This window comes from Coturnix japonica, chromosome Z (genome assembly GCF_001577835.2).
Source record: "Coturnix japonica isolate 7356 chromosome Z, Coturnix japonica 2.1, whole genome shotgun sequence".
In the NCBI taxonomy this organism is placed as follows: domain Eukaryota; kingdom Metazoa; phylum Chordata; class Aves; order Galliformes; family Phasianidae; genus Coturnix; species Coturnix japonica.
In genome coordinates this window covers 555,934-579,389 of record NC_029547.1, presented here as the reverse complement: position 1 = coordinate 579,389, position 23,456 = coordinate 555,934, and the positions used below count along the sequence as shown (strand labels likewise).

General features: G+C 47.3%; 1 protein-coding gene across 3 annotated transcripts in view; it reads right to left on the bottom strand.

Annotated features, from left to right (window-relative positions):
* Positions 1 to 23,456, bottom strand: part of NEDD4L (NEDD4 like E3 ubiquitin protein ligase) — a 114,933-nt gene that overhangs the window by 80,257 nt on the left and 11,220 nt on the right. For all 3 annotated transcript variants that reach the window (XM_015848162.2, XM_015848163.2, XM_015848164.2), the window contains exon 2: positions 9,291 to 9,364. In XM_015848162.2, the coding sequence (XP_015703648.1) occupies positions 9,291 to 9,364 (74 nt within the window). The remainder of the gene's footprint in view (positions 1 to 9,290; positions 9,365 to 23,456) is intronic.

Here is a 23,456-nt window from a genome sequence, read left to right as displayed (position 1 = left end):
ATTATTTGCACTGTGACATTACAACATACCCTGAAGCAACGCTGGAGTGCAATGCAACAGCTACTGAGGAGTGCACCCAGTGAGTCCTGATGGACACGATACACAGAAATGAATAGAACACTTCTGACTGTTAATACTGCTGACTGATAGCCCACCTTCCTCCGGCACAGGTGAGAGGTAAAAACTGAGAGCATTCTCTGGTGCCCTCTGCTGCCAACTACCAAAACAACATGAAAAACACACCAAAAACACACCAGGGTGCTCTTCCATGCCTCACTCCATTCCCACACCGGGACCCAACTATTACCAAGCTGTAGCAGAGCCCAGCAGGAGCCTTGCTGTGTTACACAGACCCACTGCCTCAATCCCAGCAGCACAGCCCTGCACCCCACAGGGCTCACACTCAGTGACCTAATGCTCCCAGGCTGAACTGCAGTTTCTAAAAGTCAAGATTTTACATAAGGAAATATCCATTCTCCACCTTATTTCTTTCTGATGAGAGTGGGGCTGGAGGATCCCCAAAGCCACCAGACATAGGGCTGAACACAGCGCTGGGTGGCTGTGCTGGGGCAAGGGGGCACACAGGGACCCCCAGGGCCCTGCCCATTCAGTCTGGCTGCTGTTCTACCAGCATTGCCCTGCAGCTGTTATTTAACCATGGTCAATCTGACGCATAGAGATGGGCAGTGCTGACACAGCATGAACCCACTTTGCTGTCTGAATGCACTTCCACAGGGTGAGCCTGCATGCAGCGCTGCTCTCCTCCACACGCTGGGTCCCTCTTAGTTTTGACTCACTAACAGGTACAACTGCAGCACTGATGAGCAATGCTGCCGTACACTTCCTGCCTGGTTCACCAACTCAACACAAATGTCAGCGTGCTGATCGTCCAGCAGGGACAGCTGGTTATCTGATGGGGAATGGATGGACATTTGGAACTAAAAAGCATGGGAAGAACCATTCTGTACCCACACAGCACAGGCATGCTTGCTTTATAGATTTCTGACTGCAGACATAAACTCCTTTCTTCGTAAGAGAAACAAAATCCTTTTGTCAGGTTCCATTCAAGCTTCCTGTTGTGGCAAAATTTAAATCACTACACACATAGGAGAAAAACACTGAACTCAAATCCTTCTGTTGGGTTAATCCACCTCCTAGGGCAGAATAGAAAGAAGACTGTGCCCAATTCCTTATATTTTAACCTGCTCTTTGCAATATTTCAATGAATTTAATAACTTTCCTCTCCCCTAGCAGTTTATTAGAGCTCTGCTTAGCATCTGGAGCGCTCTTCCTGCTTTGAAGGCAGACAGCAGCCTCAGACTATCAGCTTCACAGATGTCATCACTGAATGTCCACCTACACACCCTCAATGAATAAGAATTCTGAGCAGTTTTGTTCAGTGGAAAAAAAGAAGTGACCAGATCTGATTCCAGTTAACTAGCAATCGTGCTGCCTTCCTCCAGGACAGCCTCACCACGCAGCACTTCACCATCAGCTGCTGAACCAACTTCTGAGTTTTTTGTCCTCTGGAATGCAAAGGAGGGAGTTGGTCCAGATTTGGTGTGGCTCTCCACTGGTTTCGTTCCATTCCCTCCACTCTGTAAATATCACCTTCATTTCCACTGCACTACAAACACTTGCAGTTTGTCATTGGTATCGAGCTGTCATTTAGAACGCATTGCCCTCAAACTCTTCCCCACTCCCTGCCCCATTCGGTTCTTTAACAGAGTGATTCAACACTCAGCAGTGCTGACTCACCCTTCATAAAGGGAAGTAAAGACAGTGGTGACAGGAACTCAGCAGAGTTTCATCCCAGTGCCTGACAGAGCACTCACGTGAGTTGGCAACACCGATACAGTCTTATTTGATGCTTATTTTTGTTGAATTACCGTAGCACGTGAAGATGTTCCAGTGAAACCCAACCTGAATCACCCAGTGACCCTCTGAAGCTTGGAAAGTGAGAAAAATAAATAGCTGCACTGCACACAGAGCAATGGAACCAAATGAGTGCACTGCTACCCGGTGAGCAAGGAGAAAGACTTCCACTAACCAGTGGTGCTGCAATAAACTCCAGGGGAAGGCTTGTTTTGCCTTGAGAAATGCATTTCTCACAGCATTAAAATGGGCAGAAAAGTGATTTTCTGTACTTTGATGTACAGATTTTAGATGTGGCACTAAGGGATGTGGACTGTGGGCATGGTGGGGTCGGGTTGACAGCTGGACGTGGTGATCTTAGGGGTCTTCTACAACGATGCTATAAGTTGGCATGACATTGACAGATTGATGGTTGGACTTAGATGATCTTGGAGGTCTTTTTCTGCTACATGGACAAGCGGCTTTGCTGAATTTGGTCCTTTGAAAGGTTTGCCATGCAGAGCTCTCCAGCTTCATTCCACCTCCTGGAACTCCTTGAGCAGCAAATGTGCTGTTTTCATTCAGACACATGCTCCCTTCAGCGCTATTGAAACACTCCTCCATCACTGCCTCTACAATTCTGGACAGTCAAACTCCTCATTGGTAACAATTCTGAATCATAGAATGGCCTGGGTCGAAAAGGACCTCAAAGATCATCTGATTTCAACCCCCTGCTGTGTGCTGGGTGGCCAGCCACCATAACAGGCTGCCCAGAGCCACATCCAGCCTGGCCTTGAATGCCTGCAGGGATGGGGCACCCACAGCCTCCTTGGGCAACCTGTGCCAGTGCATCACCACCCTCTGGGGGAAAAACCTCCTCCTAAGATCCAACCTCAACCTCCCTGTCTCAGTTTAAAACCATTCCCCCTTGTCCTATCACTGCCAACCCTCGTACACAGCCATTCCCCCTCCAGTTAGACATTACTTTCAAAGGTTGGAAGATCACGGTGAGGTCTCCCCAGACTCACTGTCGATATGGAAAAGCATTTTGTTAAGCCCTCTACAAGATGTAACAGCTCGGGCTCTATCTGTTATAACACACAGCGTTATCATTTTAGAGAAAACACCAGGTATCGGTAGTTTCCTATTCGGCCGCTTCCCGCAGCAGCCACCAGAGGGCGCAGCACGGAGCGCCGGGTACAGCCCGGGCAGCGCTGCAGGGCAGGGAGCTGAGTTGTCGGGCTGGCACCAACCAGGTAAACTAACAAAAACTTGGGTTAATTCCTGAGGGCAACTCATTGCAGCTGATTTGTCGGTCTCCTCTGGTAGAGGACAAACAGACAAAACAGGCTCCGTTTAACGTTCAGCCCAACGGAGCACACGTGGTGGGTCTTCAAGGGTGTAGCTTTTCCATGAGCAAACACAGCATTCAGCATGCATCCAGCTGAAATGGAATTAGGGGAAGGTAAAATCTGCTCTCTCTGTCACGCACAAGGTACAGTCACAGGTGTGGGCTCTGCTTCCACTGCCAATCTGCAGTAAGAGAAGATGCAAGAACTGAAGAATTCAGCCTGGTTTCAAGCAGTCTTCCTCCCAGCAGGAGCCCATGATATGGTTTAAAGAGCCATCAGAAGCCTGGAGCCTGACCCACGGAGCACTGACACGGCTGAGTGACACCACTGCTACCTTCAGACACAGCAGCTCAGAAAGGAGGGCAGGCCTGCAGCTGGCCTGTGCCTTGCAGATACAAGCAGGTAAAAGCACAGAGCCAGAGGGATCCGCAACAAGCTGCTGCAGTGCTGCTGGAAGCACAGCTTCCTGCTAGTCAACAGCATTCTGTGTTTTATCAGAGAAGCACTTCACCTTTCTCCACTTCCTGACAGCTGCATTTCTCACTTACCTCATGGCTTAGAAGGCAGCAGCAACTAATGAATTCAAATGGACCTTTTTACACAACGCTCTTGCTTCCCAAAGCTGTTAGTTTGATCTGCCAGTGCCCTATTGCACGCCACCAATAACCATCAGAAGACATTTTCTTCTCATTTATCCACATGCATTCACTTCATTACTTGTGAAAGCATTTGCGTGTCTATGCAGAAACTGCATTTACAAAGTGAGCCAGGACTGAGCTGAATAACCCAACAGCCAGCCCAGCGCTGCACTTTTCATTAATTTATTTTGGAGTGGATGAATTCCAGTCTTAAAATGTTATTGAAGATACACAGTACATAATGATACAGTAATTTGTCTCTTTTTTTTTTTTTTTTTTTTTTCAGTGTGGTTTAAAGATACTGCAAAAGGGTAAATTATGAGTAAAAGGCAGAGCACTGCTGATGGAAGGTTATGGCAGATCTGTTCTACCAGGCAATACAAAACTATCCACTCAACAGAGGCACCAGGGGCTGCCCTCTGGGTGTTCTCAGAGTCCATAAACCTATGTTAGAAGCAGAAAAGGATCACTTCGCTGCCAGTAATTAATGGCATTCCTTTCCCACAGCTCTGGGACAAAGCAAATCAGAACCTCGGCTCACACTGGAAGTACAGTCAGGAAACAAAATGCAGTCATCCACCAGGCTGCTCAGCGAATGAGTCCGAGTCACGAGACAAGAGCTCCCACCCAGAGTTCAGCAGCATGGGAGCACATACAGGATTCAGGAGAGGAAATGCCCTTTTATTCTGCACAAACTGTCCGTGCAGTAACTGCATTTATGTGCAGCAACTCGCAGAGAGCAGCCTCGGTCATGACGGCACTCATGGCATCGTTGCAGAGTGCAATTAAAAGGAAAACAATAATTTGTTTGATACGTTCTGCAATTGAGATTAATCACATTATAATTTGTATTACTTGGTTGCACACAAGAATACAAATACTAGCTGAATTAAGACTTAAGAACGTTTGAGAAGTTTAGAGAGGGAACAATTAGAGGAAACAAATGTAAAATAATGTTTATATTGTAACACAGAGTATGTCAGATGGTAGATCTCCATGCCAGTGCACCAAAGAACAACGCAATGCTGTATTGCTCTGAGTTAAGTGTACAAGACATACTAAATCCTCATAATGCCAGTGTATAATTGCTACAGAATCACAGAATCACTCAGGTTGGAAAAGACCTTAAAGATCATTGAGTCCAACCACAACTTACACACCACCCTACCTATCAACCCTCCTCTAGTTGTTAGTTCTCTAGCCATAGTCCTTGATGTGATGGCCACATCTGGCAGTGTTGCAGGGCAGAACACAAGGTGGGCTGTACACCAAACCACCCCCATCCACACCAACTCCATTGGAGCAGCCCCAGCTGCAGGGGGAGCTCACCACACCAAGCCTTCACCTTGGGGTACTCACAGCTGGTGCTGCATCCAGTGGTACATCCTGAATGAACTGTGAGTTCGTTCCATCAATTTCCGAATGCTCATAAACCATTCTTTACTATGAAAATGATATCATAAAGCCAAGCAGAGCCTCAAAGAAGAAAAACCAGAAGTACCTGGTCCTTTACTGTTGCTGCCTTCAGAAGAAGGCAACTGGTTTCATCAGTGCTCTATGCTGTAAAACTTCCCTTGGATTTAATCAGGCAAGAAATGGCCTTTGCACCCCATGAGGCTGCAGCTGCTGCTCTCTAATAGTACAGCTGGTTAACAACTCTAAGGAAAGGCAGCTTGCTTCAGTTTCACCTGGGACAGAACTGTTTTTCTTCAGTGTCTGGTATGATGCTGTGTTTTAGGAGAAAGACATTGCAGATAACACACCAGTTTTTTAGTTGTGGCTGAGCAGTGCTATGTGGAGCCAAGGCTGTTTCAGTCTTCTCAGCTTCTCTTACTGTCCTCCCAGTGAGGAACCCAGGGGAGGGACAAGGGGACAGAAGCAAGACAGCTAATCTAGACTGGCCAAAGGGATATTCCATACTACACAGTATCACATGGAAGGGAAGTTGGAAAGGATGGGGAGGGGGCTCATCAGAACACAGCACACAGTGCATGGCCTGGAACTCATCTTTGTAGCTGGGTGGTACCTTACCATCCTGCCCCAGAGCTCAGCACCGTGCAACACAGCTGTCAAGGTATCACTGACTGCTGGGCTGTACTGTGCTGTCCCAAAAGGTTCTCAAGTGATGCTAGGGTTAGTTCATCACTTGGTACAGTCGTTTTGCCCTCTGTCCCAAAAAGAACATTGCGAAGATCAGGAATTTGTTCTTAAAGCTCACTATCATATGTGGAAAGAGACCAAAAAACCCAAAGCCGTGCTTACCCATAACCCAGGATGTGCCCATAGACAGAACAACACACAGAAGTCCTTGTGTTTCATATCAGGGTACACCACAACCACAGCACACACACAAGCTGAAGGCCTCAGCCTGCCTCACCACTGTGTCTTTTAGCACTGACAACTTCCCTTTGAGACAGCAGTGAAAGCACAGCCCCATAAATAAGCCTTGTCTCAGTGTGCAGGGGATGAACTGCAGGGCATTCTCCTTCATCCTCTAAGGTTTTGCTTTCCCAGAGCAAGGCCCATTCACCCTTACCACATAGCTCAGTTATTTCATCCTGTCTGAGCCCACAAACAGCACTCCCAGTGATCCAGCAGCCAGCACATCATGCTCACCACGTCAGGCTACTTCCTTCCATCTCGGAGACCTGTGGCTGAATGCTGAAAGCCACATCACCACCAAGCTCCTTCAACCTGATGTTTGTTGCTCATAAGAACTATTTATGGGAAACAGCAGGGTATGGGCATTAACATCTGCACAAGCAGAAGGAAGCACATGGAGAGAGAATGATGGCTATGGTTATTTCTTAGGAAACCTGAACACATTCCTACACAGGGAAGAACCATTTGTTGCAGTGTGCGTATGAGCTTCCTGCACCCTTTTACTCAGTTCAGACACTGCATATCTGCTGCTCCTCCCCCAGGAGAAGTTAACCATGTTGTCCTGGGATGGGGTTGGACCTGCACTACACACTCCTGGCAGTGGCGCTAGACCAACATTGACGCTCACACTAAGGATGTAATCAGCATGAAACTTTAATATCTCTGCAAGGTAAGCAAGGCTATTAAAGCAAACAGAAAAATCAAATGGAAACTTCGGCCAAATAAGAAAGTGTTCTGAAAGCCCGCCAGCGCAGCAATACAAACATATCACTGTGTTTATAGCTACGATGCTCTGAGTTTCACTTCTACTGCTCCAAGTGAAAAAAAAACATTCCCAGCTTCTGTTTTTAACTCTCAGCTTTGTGGAAGTCCCGCTGGCTTGAGACCAAGGCCCCCACCAACAGAACTCTGTGCAAATTTCACACATTTTTAAGGTTTTGCATTTTGAAAGATTTGTTTTTTCCCCCCGTTTGTCAACATCTGTGCAAATGTTAGCTCTCTTTTAAATATGACACCCTAAATCATCACAGAATGGCTCGGGTTGGAAGGGACCTCAAGGATCACAAATCTCCAGCCCCCTGCTACATGCAGAGACACCAACCTCCACATTTAATACCAGCCCAGGCTGCCCAGGGCCCCATCCAACCCACTGAACACCTCCAGGGATGGATGGGGCATCCACAGCCTCTCTGTGCATCTGTTCCAGCACCTCATCTCTTTCATAGTAAAGAACTTCCCCTGACATCCAACCTAACTCTTCCCTCCTTCAACTTAAAACCATTTTCTGCTATTATCTACCCTCCCAAAGCATTGACTGCCCTCCTGTCTCATAGAAGTTCACAGAAATTCTTGGAGGAGATGACACAATGACATGGATGCAGCCGTGAAGTTTCCAGTGTGTCCTTCAGCAAATCCAATGATGGCTGAAAAGGTCCCCACTTCTCTCACATTACATCTGTGGATTTGCCACCACACTTCAGTATTTGTGTTAAGTTCCCTTTAATGAGCTGGTTGGTTATTCCAGCCAATGGTTTTGCTTTCTTCCAAAGAAACAATGAAATTTAAAACTCTGGAAACAATGCAGGAAAGTTCCAGCCAATTAAATATATCAAGTTAGTAAAAAATCTGCATTAGTATGTCTAGGTCAACTGAGCACACTGCTAGCAGAAGGGCTTTGGGTCTGCTCTGCAAACACATAGTCTGAGGGCAGCTACACATGTGCCAGTGCTTTGTTTGCGGTCAGAACATAAAATAGCTCATTCAGGAGGAAAATTAAAATAAAAAATGACAAAGTTTTGTCTCAGCATGTTCTGCACACAACTATCGAAGTAAATGCTGTAAATTTCACACAGACACACACAAAATCGAAGTTGATTTAAGTTTTATTTGCCTGTGTATAGGTTCAGAAATTAGAGTAATTTCAGTAAGAGCTAAATTGGATACCACTGGTTTCAACATGATTAACAGTGTCTGTCAATAGGCTGTCGTGTCCGCAGTAATGAGCTCCCTCACACTTCAGCCTGAGACAGCAAGAATGTCAAAAACCTCAATTAACCTCCAGAAAAAAAAAATAATAACATTCAACGTTTTCTGGCCACTTCTGGCTTCAGAACCAGCCTCTCTCAGTCACTCTGATTCAACTCTTGAGATCTTTATTTGCACAACAAGCCCAGACGGGGAGAAAACCTATTCCTAAAACCTATGACTAATAATTTCAAAACAGAAGACTTGAAAACACTCAAGTGACCATATCTACATCTTTAGAGGGCAGACAGGAAACCCAGTTTTCTTGCTTGACAACTGTTATTTTGGCCTAAAGTCACCACTTCAGTCTGTTTGCTCCATATTTTGGTATACAGACAAACATGAAGCTATCATAGGAAGACTGCCTTATGCACAGCAAAAATGCCACCCACACCTGGCCCTTAAGTGCCAAGTCTAGAGATCAGGATGATTTAAGACAACTGGAAATAAAGCCCAGGCTCATCACTGCCTAACAGAAAAGCCTCAGGTCTGCAGAGATCTCTCTGAATTCTCTCCCACATCAGCACTTAGGGCAGCACATGGAAATGCTCTCATTGCCTTACTCCTTCCAGAGGGACCACCCTTAAGCACTGCAGCAGCAGCACCTTGCACATGTCCAAGGGTCTGAGAAAACTCACAGGATCTGTGCAGACACCTGGCACCAGAGTCCTGCAAGCCAGTGGGGAAAGCAGAGCTTTCTCCCATTCAGACAGAGGGAGCTGCTGGCCTTTAGCCTTTTATGCATTATGGGGTCAGGCAGCTGGGAGTAACATAAAATACTGCAAACACTACTGAAGTGTGAATGCTCACACAACCAAGGAACTGAGCTGGTGGCTTCCAGGGGCAGAAGGGGCTGTGAGTGGTCACCCACTGCTGTGACTAACAGCCATCCTGCTGGCACACACTGCATAACTTGTACCAGTTCTGAGCAAGTAACAGGAGCTCTCATCGTATTTATTACCAGTTAGATAATAAGTTTCCTTGCTCTGCTAAGTTCATTCTGTTCGAAAGCAAGAAATACTCCATGCAGAACACTCACCTGGCTCCGAAGATGTCTTTTTTTGCCAGATCAATGCCAGACACCACTTTCACCCTGAGGATACGAGACTCCTCCTGTAAATAAAAGAGAAAGAAGGTTTAATACGCTGTTACTGACTGTGAAGATCGCCAGTTCACAGCAGGTTACCCTGTGAATGAACTCACAGCCTTCAGACAGCAGAAGTCTTTGTTAGGTGGAAGAAACTCTCCCAGAAAGAGACACTGCAGCTGCCCAAGAATAGCAAACACAAAGAGCTTCCAGCTGCACCAGGAGTTAAGAAAATAACAGCAGATACCAGTAAAAACTTAATAGTAATAACAGCATAACAATATTAAATCCCAGCAGAAGCACTGCTTATCAAAGCATTTCAAATCCTAAGTGATCTCTGTTCCAAATCAGAAGCGACCAATTCTCCACATTCATTCATTCTGCCCAGACTCCCAACCTGTCTCATCAGACACAAGGGAAAATATCTGTAAGCTTTTTGTCCGACAATGCAAATAATCCTCACTGGGAGAGATGCCTAGGGCTTAAAAATAAACCCATACAAGAATAAATCCTTGGAACGCAATGGTTTAAACCTGTCCACCTCCTCAGTAACAGAGTCCAAAAACCAGCTTCAGCAGCAGGTGGTGGATTCAGCAGACACACATTGCCCTCTGCACTGCCACCAGGACATGTTCTAGGACAGGTGATGTCCCCATGGCTTTGGTTTGTGCCCTTGTGATGCTCAGCTCCTGAGGAGCATCGGCATCAACAGCATTTTCCTTCTCCCTGTTCAATCCGTTTAGTTTTGCTACCTGGAGGCCACCGAAATTCAGCCTGGAAGAGTTTCTCTCTAAACAGGTTCTGCAGTCACCTGCTTTTTTTTTTTCTCCTGATAAGTGCTCCAGAACTGCGAGACATGGGATTCAATTACAGTAATGTGAGACTCTGTTCCTTGAAGGCCGTTTGGGAAACAATAATGCTTCCCCACAGGTTCCTCCTGGCACGGGCACACTACACCTGCCCTGTCCTGGTTTTAAGCTGCGCCAGGGGAGATTCAGGCTGGACATTAGGAAGTTTTACTTCTTGGAAAGGGTAGTCAGGCATTGGAATGCACTGCCCAGGGAGGTGGTGGAGTCACTGACCATGGGAGAAACGTTTGGATGTGGTGTTGAGGAATATGATTTAGCTGGGAAGTATTGGTAATGGTTGGGCTGGATGATCTTCTAGGTCTTTTCCAACCTTGATAATTCTGTGATTCTGTGTGATTCTGTGTTTGTCTTGGAGAGCCAATAGCAGCGTGGGCCTTTGGGCCCTGATGAGATATCAGGCATCAGCAGAAGGTCGGAGCACCCCAGAACACCCAAAGGAGCCAGCATCCCTCCCAGCAGGAACACAAGGCCATGTGTATAGAAGAGCATTCAGTGGAGTTACAGTTGAATGCACTTTTTAATGTTTTGACTATTTTTTTTCCATCAGTTTGTTAATGCCAGCACTTATATTTGTATTACAGGACATATCTGACCTTCAAGAGCACTTCTGATATACAAAAGGCAATGGGCTTGCAAACTGGGATCCTTTGTTAGGTGGGAAGTTAGAAAAGCCATCAGAACCACACAGTTCTGACCCTGTGGAGAAACAAAGGATAAAAAGCTGTGATAGTAAATGAAGAGGGAAAGAGAACCACTGCATCAGGAGGAAGGCCAAACGCTGCAGGATCTCTGCTGCAGGTCCATGAGACACAGCAGGAAGTCCTCCAGGCAACCCAAACACATTCTCAGAACTGTACTCTAAGTCACATTTCATCTTTGAAACTAAACCTTGTTTCCCTCTCTGCACTTGTGCTCTCAGTCTGTAACCCCGCATTTTACTAAGCAAGAAAAACATTCTTGCAAATAAGTGTTCAAATTCCCATATGCGTGAAATAAATGTAGTACTTTAATTATATTACAAACATCTCTGTTGCTAACAAAGCCTCATCTACCTACAATCTAAGTCTTTCCCTCAGTCAGCAAGGTACCTTCATCAACCCCACTGTGTGCAACAAGCGAGGCATGTGAAAGGCAGAGAACATTTTCTTCTTGTGCCCCTTTTTCTTCTCTTATCCTCAGTGCGGTGTGCCTTGGTGGAGGAAGGAGTTAAACATTCACAGCAATAGAGCGTGTCCATAACAATTAGATAAAGCACTGCTTGGCTAGGCACAGCGGGAGACCTGGAACAGATCACACCTGACACAGGTTTCTGCTCACCCTCCTCTGGAAGGCTGCACAAGTAAAATGGATTTTCTCTTCTGGTTTGCTTTCCTGAACACCCAGGGGACAGCAGGACATCATCACTGAACAACAGAAATCTCTGAGACAAAAGGTGCAGCCTGCAAACCACAAAGACAGTGCTCCCTTCTCAGCATGGAGACAGGGCTAATCTTCAGCTAAGGAGCACTGGGGCTCATTGCTGCTGGGTGAGCACTGTTTACACACACTGATTTCAGAAGGAGGTGCCAACTCACACAGCTCTCCCTCCAGTTCACTCCATTCCCACCCAAGCATTTCTGCACTGAGGTCAGTGTGTGAAACCAGCACAGCCCACAAGCAGCGCCTCTGACCATCTACACCACCTGACAACATTCAGCATACTCAGAAAATGCTGAACTGCCTTTTAATTTCAACCCAAACATCTAGATTTCCAGGGAAGCTGACATGTCTCAGCTGAGTTATGTGTCATATGAGTTTGGTCTGCAGATTAGATAATACTCAAACAGCTCAAAGTGCTTGTGTACAGGCACACAGGTACTCAGACTGATGTGCCCTGCAAGGGCTGGTCCATGTCTGGTGTGCAGGGAGAATCATAGATCATTAAGGCTGGAAAAGACTGCAAGATCCCCAAACCCAACTCCAGCCCACTGACCATGTCCCTACACAGAACTATAAAATCATTAGGGTTGGAGATCTTTAGAGTCCCAAAGTCCAGCCCTGGAACACCCCCACCATGCCCACTGACCATGTCCTCTAGTGCCACATCTCCATGCTTCTGCAACACCTCCAGGGTCAGGGACCCCTCCACCTCCCTGCGCAGCTGTGCCACTGCATTGCTGCTCTTTGGGAGAAGAAATAGTTCCTAAATATCCAACCTGAATCTTGCCTCATGCAACTTGAGGCTCCACCCTAAAGAACCCAGCACAGAGAGGGACAAGGGAACAAGCTTGGAAGGATAAGGGGAAGAAATATCTTTTGGGAGCTATCACTCTCATTGGATCATGCGCATGAGAACAATCAGCCTTCAGAAGAACTTCTGCCTGAAGAGCATCAGCAGCCTTCAGTGTAAGAAGACAGATGGAGAAGGCATGAAAAGCGCAGGAACTCAGGGATGATGTGGGGAAGGTCAGCAGTTTGTTACACAACATTACGTTCTACTCTCAGAGCATCTATACCAGAAAGCGTTCAGTTCAAAAAGCTGAGCAAAAAGACGTGATTTTCTACATAAAATCATCAAAACTTCCCTCAGAACACTCAAAATTCTGGAAGCTTGACCAAACGAAGATTATTTTTTTCTGTTGAACCTATAAAAACCTTGTTCAATTGGCCAGTGCTTATCTTAAAAGTGAAAGAGACGCTGTGCCACAAGAGAATACTGTAATCACAGGGGTTCTCTGCAGATAAGCAGCTTTGGGTCCCACATGCAGTGGTACGCCATGGAGCTGAAAGAAGACCTTCTCCTGTCTGAACATCACCGATATCAATCCAGTAGTACAGTTCTATTTATTGGCAGCAAAATACTTTAACTGAAAGAATAGTGTGAGCCATTCATCACCTTGTACACAGCGGTGTCCCTCCATACTCCCTGCTCACAGCCCTCAGCTCAGCCCCTCAGCTGCTGCAGTGGGGATGGACGCCATAAGGTGTTTGGTCAGGCATTACCCTGAGTTCCCCTGCTAGCTACATTCATGCTCACTTCTGCTTTGTCCAATGATTAACACAGTGTTTATGTGTCCCTGCCTCCCTCAAGAGTCAGAGGTTACATACTTTCCTCCTATGCTGTAGGAAAGGCTTACAGGGGCAACATTCTGCCACCTGCAGCTCAGGCGGCTGCTCTGGAGATGGCAGCTGGATGGGGGGAACCAATATTCTCCAGTGCAAGGGAGCCCAGAGCCAAGGGTGCAGCAAAGCAGCACCAACAGCAAGCAGACCCCAAGCCCTGAGGGAACAGGGTGAGGGCATTCAGCATTCAGCTGTGTTACAGACCTGTGGGAGTCCGTACACATAGTTATGTACGTATACTTATACATACAATTCACGCTTTAAAATCTGCATTTAATTGAACATCGCATTTCTTCCCTCCAGGCGCTCTGAAATGCAAAGCCACTTGTAAGACCTATGAAAGCATGACATAAGCATGACATACACAACCAAGCAGGATGCTGGCAGCAGGGGCACCACACCATGCCCTCCAGGTCCCATATAGCAGGGAGGGATGACCTGGTGCACACACAGCATGGCAAGACTGGCCATGTCGCCCAGGGCAGCCTGAAAGACACATTCTTGAACACAGACAGCAACCCAGCCTGACAGAAGGTAGAAAAACCACAATTCAGTTTCCCATAGGACAGAAAATCCCATGACACATTTATAACATGCATTAAAAGAGCGGTGCTGAGATCATTGATGCAGGTGCCGAAAATGAACAGACAAGCGCAGAATGCACTGCAGGTCTGGATCAATATAAACCAGGACTGGAGCAGTGCCCCACGGAGAGGAGAAATGGTGCCACGGACGGAGCACTTGGCATGCTCTTCCACACCACCAGTGAAATGCTGACCAGCCCACCTACGAAACATTGACCAAACCTCAACCAGAGCCCTCAGCAGCAACACATCCAGCTCTCCAAGATGCCACTACTGCTCACTCTGCAGATCCAGCCCTGAGCAAACCCACCTGAAGCCCTGGAGCGGAGCAGGAGCCCACCCAGCACCTCACACCCACCCGCACTTACCGGAGGTGCTGGTGGTACCGGTGACCGCAGGCCCAGCCCGCAGCCCAGTGCTGCACCTCAGCCCCGCAGCACCGATCAGGATGCGGAAGCTGCACCAGTGGAGGCCATAAATTTCCATCACCGAGGCAACGAGGTGAAAGGACAGCAATCTTGTGTTTCACCTGGGGAATGCGTAACGTGAAATGCCGGCTGTTTTCTTCCCCTCCGTAGAAGAGGCAATTTTGATTTCAAGCAGAGATAGGAGGCAGTGAGGTAAATTTCCACTGAGCAGAAGGAACGGAGCCAGAGTCAGGGAGCTCCCTGCCACTGCAGGGCAAGAAGTGTGGGATGAGGCTGTGTCTGTGATGGAGGCATGCAGAACAAGGGTCCAAAGCTGGGGAGCTGGGTCACATAACCTTGGCAGGGACTTCTAATTCTGTGGCTCTTACCAGTCCAGCTCATGCAGGGACATCATGAAACAACTTGAGGGGGATGGTGCCAACAGCACATCATGAACCCCACTGTGATTCCTGTGCAGTCGCACCTATTTGAGTGTCTGTTTGGGGCAGCTCTGCCAGCAGACGCTGCTCAGGTCTCACTGCTGCAGAGTGCACAGGTACAGGCACAGCCTCACATCTCTCAGCTCAGGGCAGCAGAGCCAACGTGGGCGCAGGGCAGCAGGTCTGGGTCGCTGTTTGTGGGCTCCAGCACAAACCAAAGCCTCGTTCAGCAGCTCAGCATGGAGCAGCTCCTCCTGCTCCGAGCTCAGGATGGAGCCAAACGCTGCCTGCTTTCCCTGTGGAATTCTTCACACGCACGGCACAGAGCAACTTATTTCAAAGCAGGCTGACACATTTTGCCTAACGCTGATCTCAGAACTGCAGAGATGAGAGCTGAAAGCATGGGGAGGAAAGAACAACAGAGAGCCAAGGGGCATTTAGGGTCAGGGAATGGCTGCACTGTGTCACAGGGTAACCACAGTCCCGTGGAGCTACATTGGTAGGGCTCTTGGTACCCTATGCCACTAGAATGACACTGGGCCAGGTTTTGCTCAACACAGCATGGATGTGTCCCAGAAGCAGCAGGGATGAAGCAAACAGCAGCGAGCAGTGCGGGAACAGCGGAGCGTGGGAACCCGCAGCTTACACAACACAACTATCTGATGTTTCACAATAGCAGTGCCTACTCTGAGGCCTCAGCACTTGGAGAGGAAAGGTGTTCACGTTTTCCCTGGCTGGACCTCCCAGCCCGATGCTGCAGGGCAGGGGGGGCTCAGACCCCCATCTCCCAGCCCAACCCTGCAGAGAAGGGCTCTGAGCTCACCGAAACCTGTTTATAGGGTATTTTTAGCACATCAAAAAGAAAACAAAACAAGGAAGGAAAGCTCCAGATGAACCGTGTTCTATTTTTACAAAAAGCTGCAGGTATTTTTACTCCTCGCAGTCAGATATGCTTGAGCAGTTTCATCCAGCATGCTGAACCAGGTCACCTGGGGTCTGTAGCCGTGCCCAAGTAGATGCAGAAGCGCTGTCAGAACTGCCGAGCTGTGCTGCAGTGTCTGAGCTGTGCTGCAGCACCTGCCCTGCTCTTACTCCACACTCAGACCTATTTATGCCACTCACCGAGGAACGATCCCAGCAGCAGCACTGCTTTCTGCACACAGGAACTCACCAGGCTCCAGCAGCACCATGCATGCTGTACTGATGCCTTCTAGATCCAGCAGTGCCAGCAAAGTAAAGAAGTCTCATCCATCCACTGTGACCCTGTGCTTTTTAATTGCCACAGAAGCAATCAGATCCCCTGCCCCCAGCTGGGCACAGACCTGCAGTTCCACCACCCACTCCTCCATGGCTACATGCATACGCCAAGCACTGGCTTTGATTGTCCCAACCACACCAGGAAGAACTTCCCTAAAAACTTGTAACAGCAAATCCTGCCACAGAAAGCACTGTTTTTTCGGTGGTATTTTCTCTAGGGAGATACAGAAATGCAGCTGATTTTTAAAACTTGAAGCTTTTATTCAACAAATTTCTAACTTTCTGGCATACAAAAACAGCCCTTCGAGCACAAACTACCATAAAACAAAACAGCAATGCTTTTACAAGTGGGATGATCACATTATGCCGCCTGACACCCGTAAGAGCTTTGCCAGCCAAGGAGAGTGAAAGGAGGCCAGCAGTGTTACCTTCGGATATTCATTATCCCTTGGTCGATGTCTGGACAGATCTATTACCTTAGAGCACACAGAAGAAAGCAGTATTCCAGAACTTATCAGCCAGAGAGAAATACAAAAGCCCAAAACGTCAGTAAATGTCCAATAATTTCACCCAGTAACAAAGAATGGCTCCAATTCCCAATTAAGAGCTTGCAGCAAGATGTCATAGGTTGATGCATGAGAGCTTCTCTAGCAGGAGTAGGGTTTTACTTCTCACCAAGTCAACCTCAGATTGGATTCTTTTCTCCAGCTTCTTAAGATGGTGTTTTTTGGTATGATGAAAACCTGGAGCAGCTCAAAATTAAACCTATTTTCAAGTGAAACATTCTGAAAGGCACTTAGCCATGATTAGGAATCAAGGCAGAGGGCAGAGCAGGTCTGTAGCAACTGTACTAAGCACCGTGCAGGCAGGAAAACATTGAGCTCAGATTTTATTTGTAAGCAATAACACACACATGACTTCAAGGAGATCTACGCTAGCATGGGGGACAAAGAGCAACCTGCATGTGCACACAGCAGAAGGGTGCTGAGGAAGGCCAGCTCCTGCTACCTGGCTGCTCCAACAGCACTGTGTCCTGCAGCAGCTCCCAGCACCACCCTGACCTGCTGCTGTGAAACTCAAACATGCACAACATGATCACAACAGTGTGACTGCTACACAGCAGGACTCACTACTGTCACTGATGTCACTGATAGGTAACCAACATGCGGCAGCACCGAGGTGGTTTCAGAGCTGCTTCTTTGCACTTGTTTTCCAGTTCTGCCTCACAAAGGTTGTTCAGATCCAACGTCTCACAGGCAAACACAAAGGCAGGCTATGGAGGAGAGCAGCATGCTCACATGCAGTGTAGCATGGAGTTAAGCACCTTTAGGAAGCCCACCAGCACCTATGTAGGAAGCATTCCTTCCTGCATTCCTGAGGATGTCATAGAAATCCCTCCAAAAGCACTGCTGCTCTGGCAGAACATTCTCATTTACTGCAATTACAGGCATGCAACACTGCACTGCTTGGAGTCACTCATCACAGCACTGAGAAGGTGAGGGCATGTTTTTCCCACGTGCAACTGTAATGCAAAATGGAAACCACAGGATGCAACTGATGGCAGTTCCATCCCAGGCCCAGCAGACTCGTGCTTGGAAGAAGGGCAGCAGTCAAGGAGAAGGGAGATAAATACACAACTAAGTTGCGTGTGACCACTTCAGCACTTATTCCTCAGATCTCTTAGAAATGAGAAATTCTCTGCAAGAGACGGCAGTGACATGGGCCCATAGAAGGCACCAGACAGAAGCCACAACTGTACCCAGCCTGCAGCATGCTTGTTTCACATCCTGAAGGCTTAGATCTATGTTCTGGTGGCAACCACAACCACTTCTGTACTATGCAAATATTCTGAAAGTCATTTATTTAAAGCAAACTTTATGAAAATTTGAGTATCTGGACCATAGGTATATGGACCATAAATGGGCAGCTTTATCACTGCTGCACCGTTTAATGACAGAACAAGTATTCAATAAAAACATAATTCCACTGATAAAACTGTAATTGGAGGCTCATTTCTAACACAGATAACGTTGGCGATGTGTTTAACTGTATGTGCCCACAAAGTGAAGCTGCAGCACGACGGCTGCGTCACGTGGAGTGCAGCACCAGGCACTGCCTGGACAGGCTGTGCTGAGAAAGAAAGACAATAAAGGCCACTCCAAGCTGCAATAAAATACCCGTGAGGCTGTCAAAACCTCAGCTGCCCCTGAAAGGAGAGCTTTTTACCGCAGCGCTTCCATCTCTGAAAATACTTTATCCAGCACATTTCCAAAAGAGCTGTGAGAAGGCATTAGTCACTGCGGGGATCCACGGCTCTGAGGACCCAATGCTGCTTTATCAGCCCAGACATCTTATCTCGGCTCCAGAGATGCAGACATTAAAACCAAAAGGAGGGGGAATGCTCTTGCAAGCAAGCAACAGCAACAAAAGATGTAAAGACAGAGAGCTCAGAGCTCTAAAAAAATTAGCCTTTTTTATCCTCTTCTGCTCAAACCAAAAATCAAATGCAACGTTAATAATTACACCCTCCAATTATAAAGTACTAACACTGGATTGTGGCATTGTGACTGCAATTCATGCACATGCATCCCGCCGTGGCAATGCTAAGAACAGAGGGAACAATGCCATAGGAAATTAGCGCTCAACTAACAAGGTGGTAAATTCAGTTATAGGTAATGCGATGTAATCTGATTCATCACGGTGTGAGTCGTGCAAGGACGAGCAGGGATGTTATAAAGCAATGCACAGCACTCCCAAATCCTCAGAGCTACCCAAAAGCCATTCTGGAAAGATGAGTGAACTTTGCTGGCACTGAACTTCATTCTACAGTTTCAGCCCTCAGTGCATTCATCTACTACAAAAAGACTTTGTTTGAAGCTTTGTTCACAGCAAGCCTGATCAACTGTGACAGAAAAAGGGATGAAATAAGGGCTGAGGTTCTCAAACTTCTCTGTGAGCTGAATTCGTGCCTCTCATGGAGCTTCAACCATTCCTTTGGTGTTCCACAACTGCAGCCCCCAAGCAAACCAGAAGAGTCTTCCACTTTACTCATTCCCACCTTCCTCTCCACTGAAACAACAGCACCAGAATGTGATTCTACCATGCATCTTATTTTATTTATTCAAGAGCTTTGAAGGTCTGAAGGTCTTGCTCCTCTGGAAGTTGTATACACCTTCTGCTACTTGCCCCAACACTGGCTTATTGAAAAGCAATAGTGGTGTGTATTTGGAACACCACCATTACAGGGCAGGGAAGACAACTTCAGAGTATGAAGGTCAGCAAACAAGCAATCCTGTATGCCTCTCAACAAGCACAGCCTGAGTCCACACTGTTTAAATGTTACACAGTTATCTCGCCTTTCACTTGAGAGCTACATTATCCAACCCCCATTCAGTCTCTGCATCAATACCTGAACACTAGAAACGACAATTAAGAGTTTGCTGGGGTTTTTTAAAGCGTTCTGATAGGGGGCAGGTTCTGCACTTCATGATGACCACGGCTTGCCCCAGACACAGTGGATTTTATGTAATGACACCAGGCTTTAAGGTCCTGCTCACCCAATCTCAGCATCACGCACTCTAATGTTTTTTTGTCCATTATGGGCTGCATCCACTAGAGTGGTTCCAAATGCTGGTCCTCCAGAAAGCATTCCATCTAAAAGATCTTAAAAAGGTAAGAATCTGCAGGGTGGGGGGCGAGGGGGAGAAACGAAACAAAACAACAGCCAAACACTGAAAAACCCACACTGCAAAGTAATGTTCCAGGTGACCCCAATGGTTCACACCTCTGCTGCTTTTCTTTTTAAACAAGCACACCACAAGCCCTCTTCAAAAGCTAAACAGCACACATGGAAGCACTGTCTGATGCAACCTGCTTCATTGGCATTTCGTGTGCAAAGCAGGAGCAGCCTATTTAAAGCACCCCTGGGTTGCTCCAAAAGTAACGCCTCCTGTTTGTTACAATAGAATCTACAACAGCTACAAAGAGCACAGTAACAGTATGTGATAAAGCAAAGTCTCAGCTGCAGCACGCTGTTTTTCTGCACAGTCACTACCACTAGCTGCACATTTTCACCAGCGATGAACAAGAGCCTGCATGCTGTGCTCACACAGATCTGCACCTGCAGAATAACATCCAAGGCATTGCTTTTGGAGCAGCCTGACAGAGGGACAGGGCTGTGTGTGCTGATGGGGGTGAGCCAGACCTCGGGACACCCAAGCCTGGACCCAGCTGCTCCTGTCACCTCACCATCAGCTTCTGCTTTTCAGAGAGCTGTCACAGCTCAAATGAAGCAGGCTTCACCTTGAGCATAAAGCAGGAACGCTGATTTTCAGAGAAAGGTTCCATTTTCCAGCACAGTTTGTTTCCCTGCATGAATCACCCTATTACCCAACAAGAAACGAAATTAGATCCTTCAGCTCTCAGCCAAAGTTAATAATTAACGTCACTGTGAGAGTTTCCAGTCTTCCCCAGTGAAGGAACTCCTTCCAACACATCCATGCTGCTGCTGCCAGCCCAGCAGTCTGGCCCTTGGCCTCTCCACTGTTGTGGGCCCCATTTCAGGTACCGGGCTGCATCCTGCAGCAGTACAGCTGTGCGTTCTTAAGGCACGTGTGGCTGCATGTGCTGCTCCCTGAGGATTCTGAGGTGTGGGGATAAATTACTGCAGTGGCGGTCTCTGTACTGAATAGCAGAATAGAAACCAGCCCTTAAGCCGAGCTGATGGAGGGATGCACTCCCACCATAAGTGCACAACGCTCTGGTATCCTGGTTTTGCTTTACTGCATCCAGGGTGCTCTCAGCACCATGGATGTGAGGAGCACAAGCCAAAGTCACTGCCAAAGAGAGATGCAGCCCCCTCCCAGCACCTGGCTGTGGGGGGCAGGGAGCAGAGCTGGCCCCTCACAGCTCTGCTTCATCATCTTCCCTGCAGCCCTGTGCTCCTCCCGAGGCTTTAACCACCAGCTTTCTCCTCAGGCCATTATAAAAATGCACTTCTTGGCACCAGAGCCTACAGGGATGGAAATACGGGGTGTCTCCAAAGAGCACTCACTGCTGTGGGCTGGGACCACAGGAAGGGTCTGACGCCAGTTCTGAGCTGTGTGCTGCTTCAGCTCCCCTGCTGCTAGACCTGTATCATGCAAACAGGTGGAGCTGCATGCTTGGTCATGACTAAAAACATCACCCCTCTGAACACCATAGCATGGATCTCACAACCTGTGGGAAGGCACAGACATGCAGTTTGCAGTCAGATGGTGTGCCACTCTACTCAGAATTACTCATTCTCCCCAGAAGATGTATTCCGAAGATGTACAATAACCACATTGTAAGAGCTTTAAAAAGACAAAGTGCTGGGTGCTGCCCTTTGGGCACAACAGCCTCACACATCGCTAAAGGCTTGGGGCAGAGTGGCTGGAAAGCCACACAGAAGAGAAGGGCTTGGGGGTGTTGGTCAGTGCTCGGCTGAATGTGAGCCAGCAGTGTGCCCAGGTGGCAGAAAAGGCCATCAGCATCCTGGTTGTATCAGCAGCAGTGTGGCCAGCAGGAGCAGGAGGGGATCATCCCCTACACTCAGCTCCGGTGGGGATGCACCTCAGTGATGTGTGTGGTGTTGGGTCCTTACTGCAGGAAAGACACTGAGGCCCTTTAAAGACCACCTGGTCCCACTATGTGCAGTGCACAGGGACACCCACAGCTGCAGCAGGTGCCCAGAGCCCCTTCAGCCTGACCTTGGGTGTCTGTAGGGACAGAGCACCACCAGCTCTATGGGCAGCCTGTGCCAGGAACAACCCCAGGAACAGCTGGAGATGTGGATGACACTCAGATAATGTACAGAACCTGCTTTGCTAAAACTGCATTAACACAAATGTGACCAGTGCAAGAGAATACATTTGAGTCATTTAGCAGAGAAGTCATTTCCCATGTGAATTTAAGCCACATTTCAGGACAAAGAAAAGCAGCTACTACTTTTCTTACATAAAGGACATAATATCACTGCTCAAAAATGATGGTAATTCTACAACAAGCACAGGAACTGGCTTTTATAACACATGCATTATTTCTGCCTGGCAGCAGCATACTTGTGAAACAGTTAACTGGTTTACTTGGGGAACAGTGTTTTCTTGTTTGTTTTTAATATTCATCTATCCAACTGCAGAGCTGCGTCAGCATTCATTAGTCTATATGCTACATAGAGTAGATGTGCAGCATCCAGATCCATGTTTCACCTCCTGCATGCAGACTGGTGAGCAGCGTCCTCGCTCCAAGGCACCCAGAACTGCTGGTGGCCATATCTGTATGGCAGAAAGGCTGTTAATAGCCTTTAATGAGATACACTCATCTTTCTGACATAAATAACAGGACTGTTGCAGGACAGAGCTCAGAGATTAGCTCAGCCACTTGTTCCTAAAGCGGTACTTGATACTGACTAGACTGAGAAACACTCATTAAAATATTCAACACTCATTATCCAAAACAAAGGATGGACTTTGTGTTCTGCCAGGCATTCTGGATGCAGGACGTAGCTCAACGCACGGAACAAAGGGCACATTCAGAATCCATGTATTGCAAGAGATGTGTAATAAGGTCAGTCATTCATCATATCAGAGCAGGACCTGGGAATGATTAAGAGGGAATGGTTTTAAGCTGCACCAGGCAAGATTCAGGCTGGACATTAGGAAGTATTACTTCTCGAAAAGGGTAGTCAGGCATTGGAATGCACTGCCCAGGGAGTAAGAAACCAACACGGGATGAGAAAGTGACTAACACAGAAAATAGGCCCAGTGGGCAGGCTGCCAAAGATGCAAGGTAGTAAATAAGAGTGAGATATTAGCATTAATCACTAAGCTTGTAACCTTTTGCAACAACCTTGTCTTGTTTCATTTTAATTATCTCTAAGAAAGAAGCACGGCAGCTTTGTAGCCCAGTAATTTTCCAGCTAACTCACACTCCATTCCAGCAGCAGCAAGGCCAAAACAACCAACACCACATCACCAATCAGCTGAAATAAAGGGAAGACTCTCACAAGCAGTTTTTCCTGAAAAAAAAAAACTGCTTAAATGAAAAGGGTGTGACTTTTGCATGTTGTTGGCTTGTTAAATACTCTTTTCAGCAGCATTTTTTTCCTGAAGCTGATGCCCCTCAGGTTCTTTCACAGCTATTTATGTCCCCAGGAAATGGGGGTGGGAGCGGTTTGGAGAAATCAGTGATAGAACTAGAGGGAATGGTTCCAAGCTGCGTCAGGGGAGATTCAGGCTGGACATTAGGAAATTTTACTTCTTGGAAAGGGTGGTCAGGCATTGGAATGCACTGCCCAGGGAGGTGGTGGAGTCACTGACCATGGGAGTGTTCAAGAAACATTTGGATGTTGTGTTGATGAATATGATTTAGCTGGGAATTATTGGGAATGGTTGGACTAGATGATCTTGTAGGTCTTTTCCAACCTTGATAATTCTGTGAT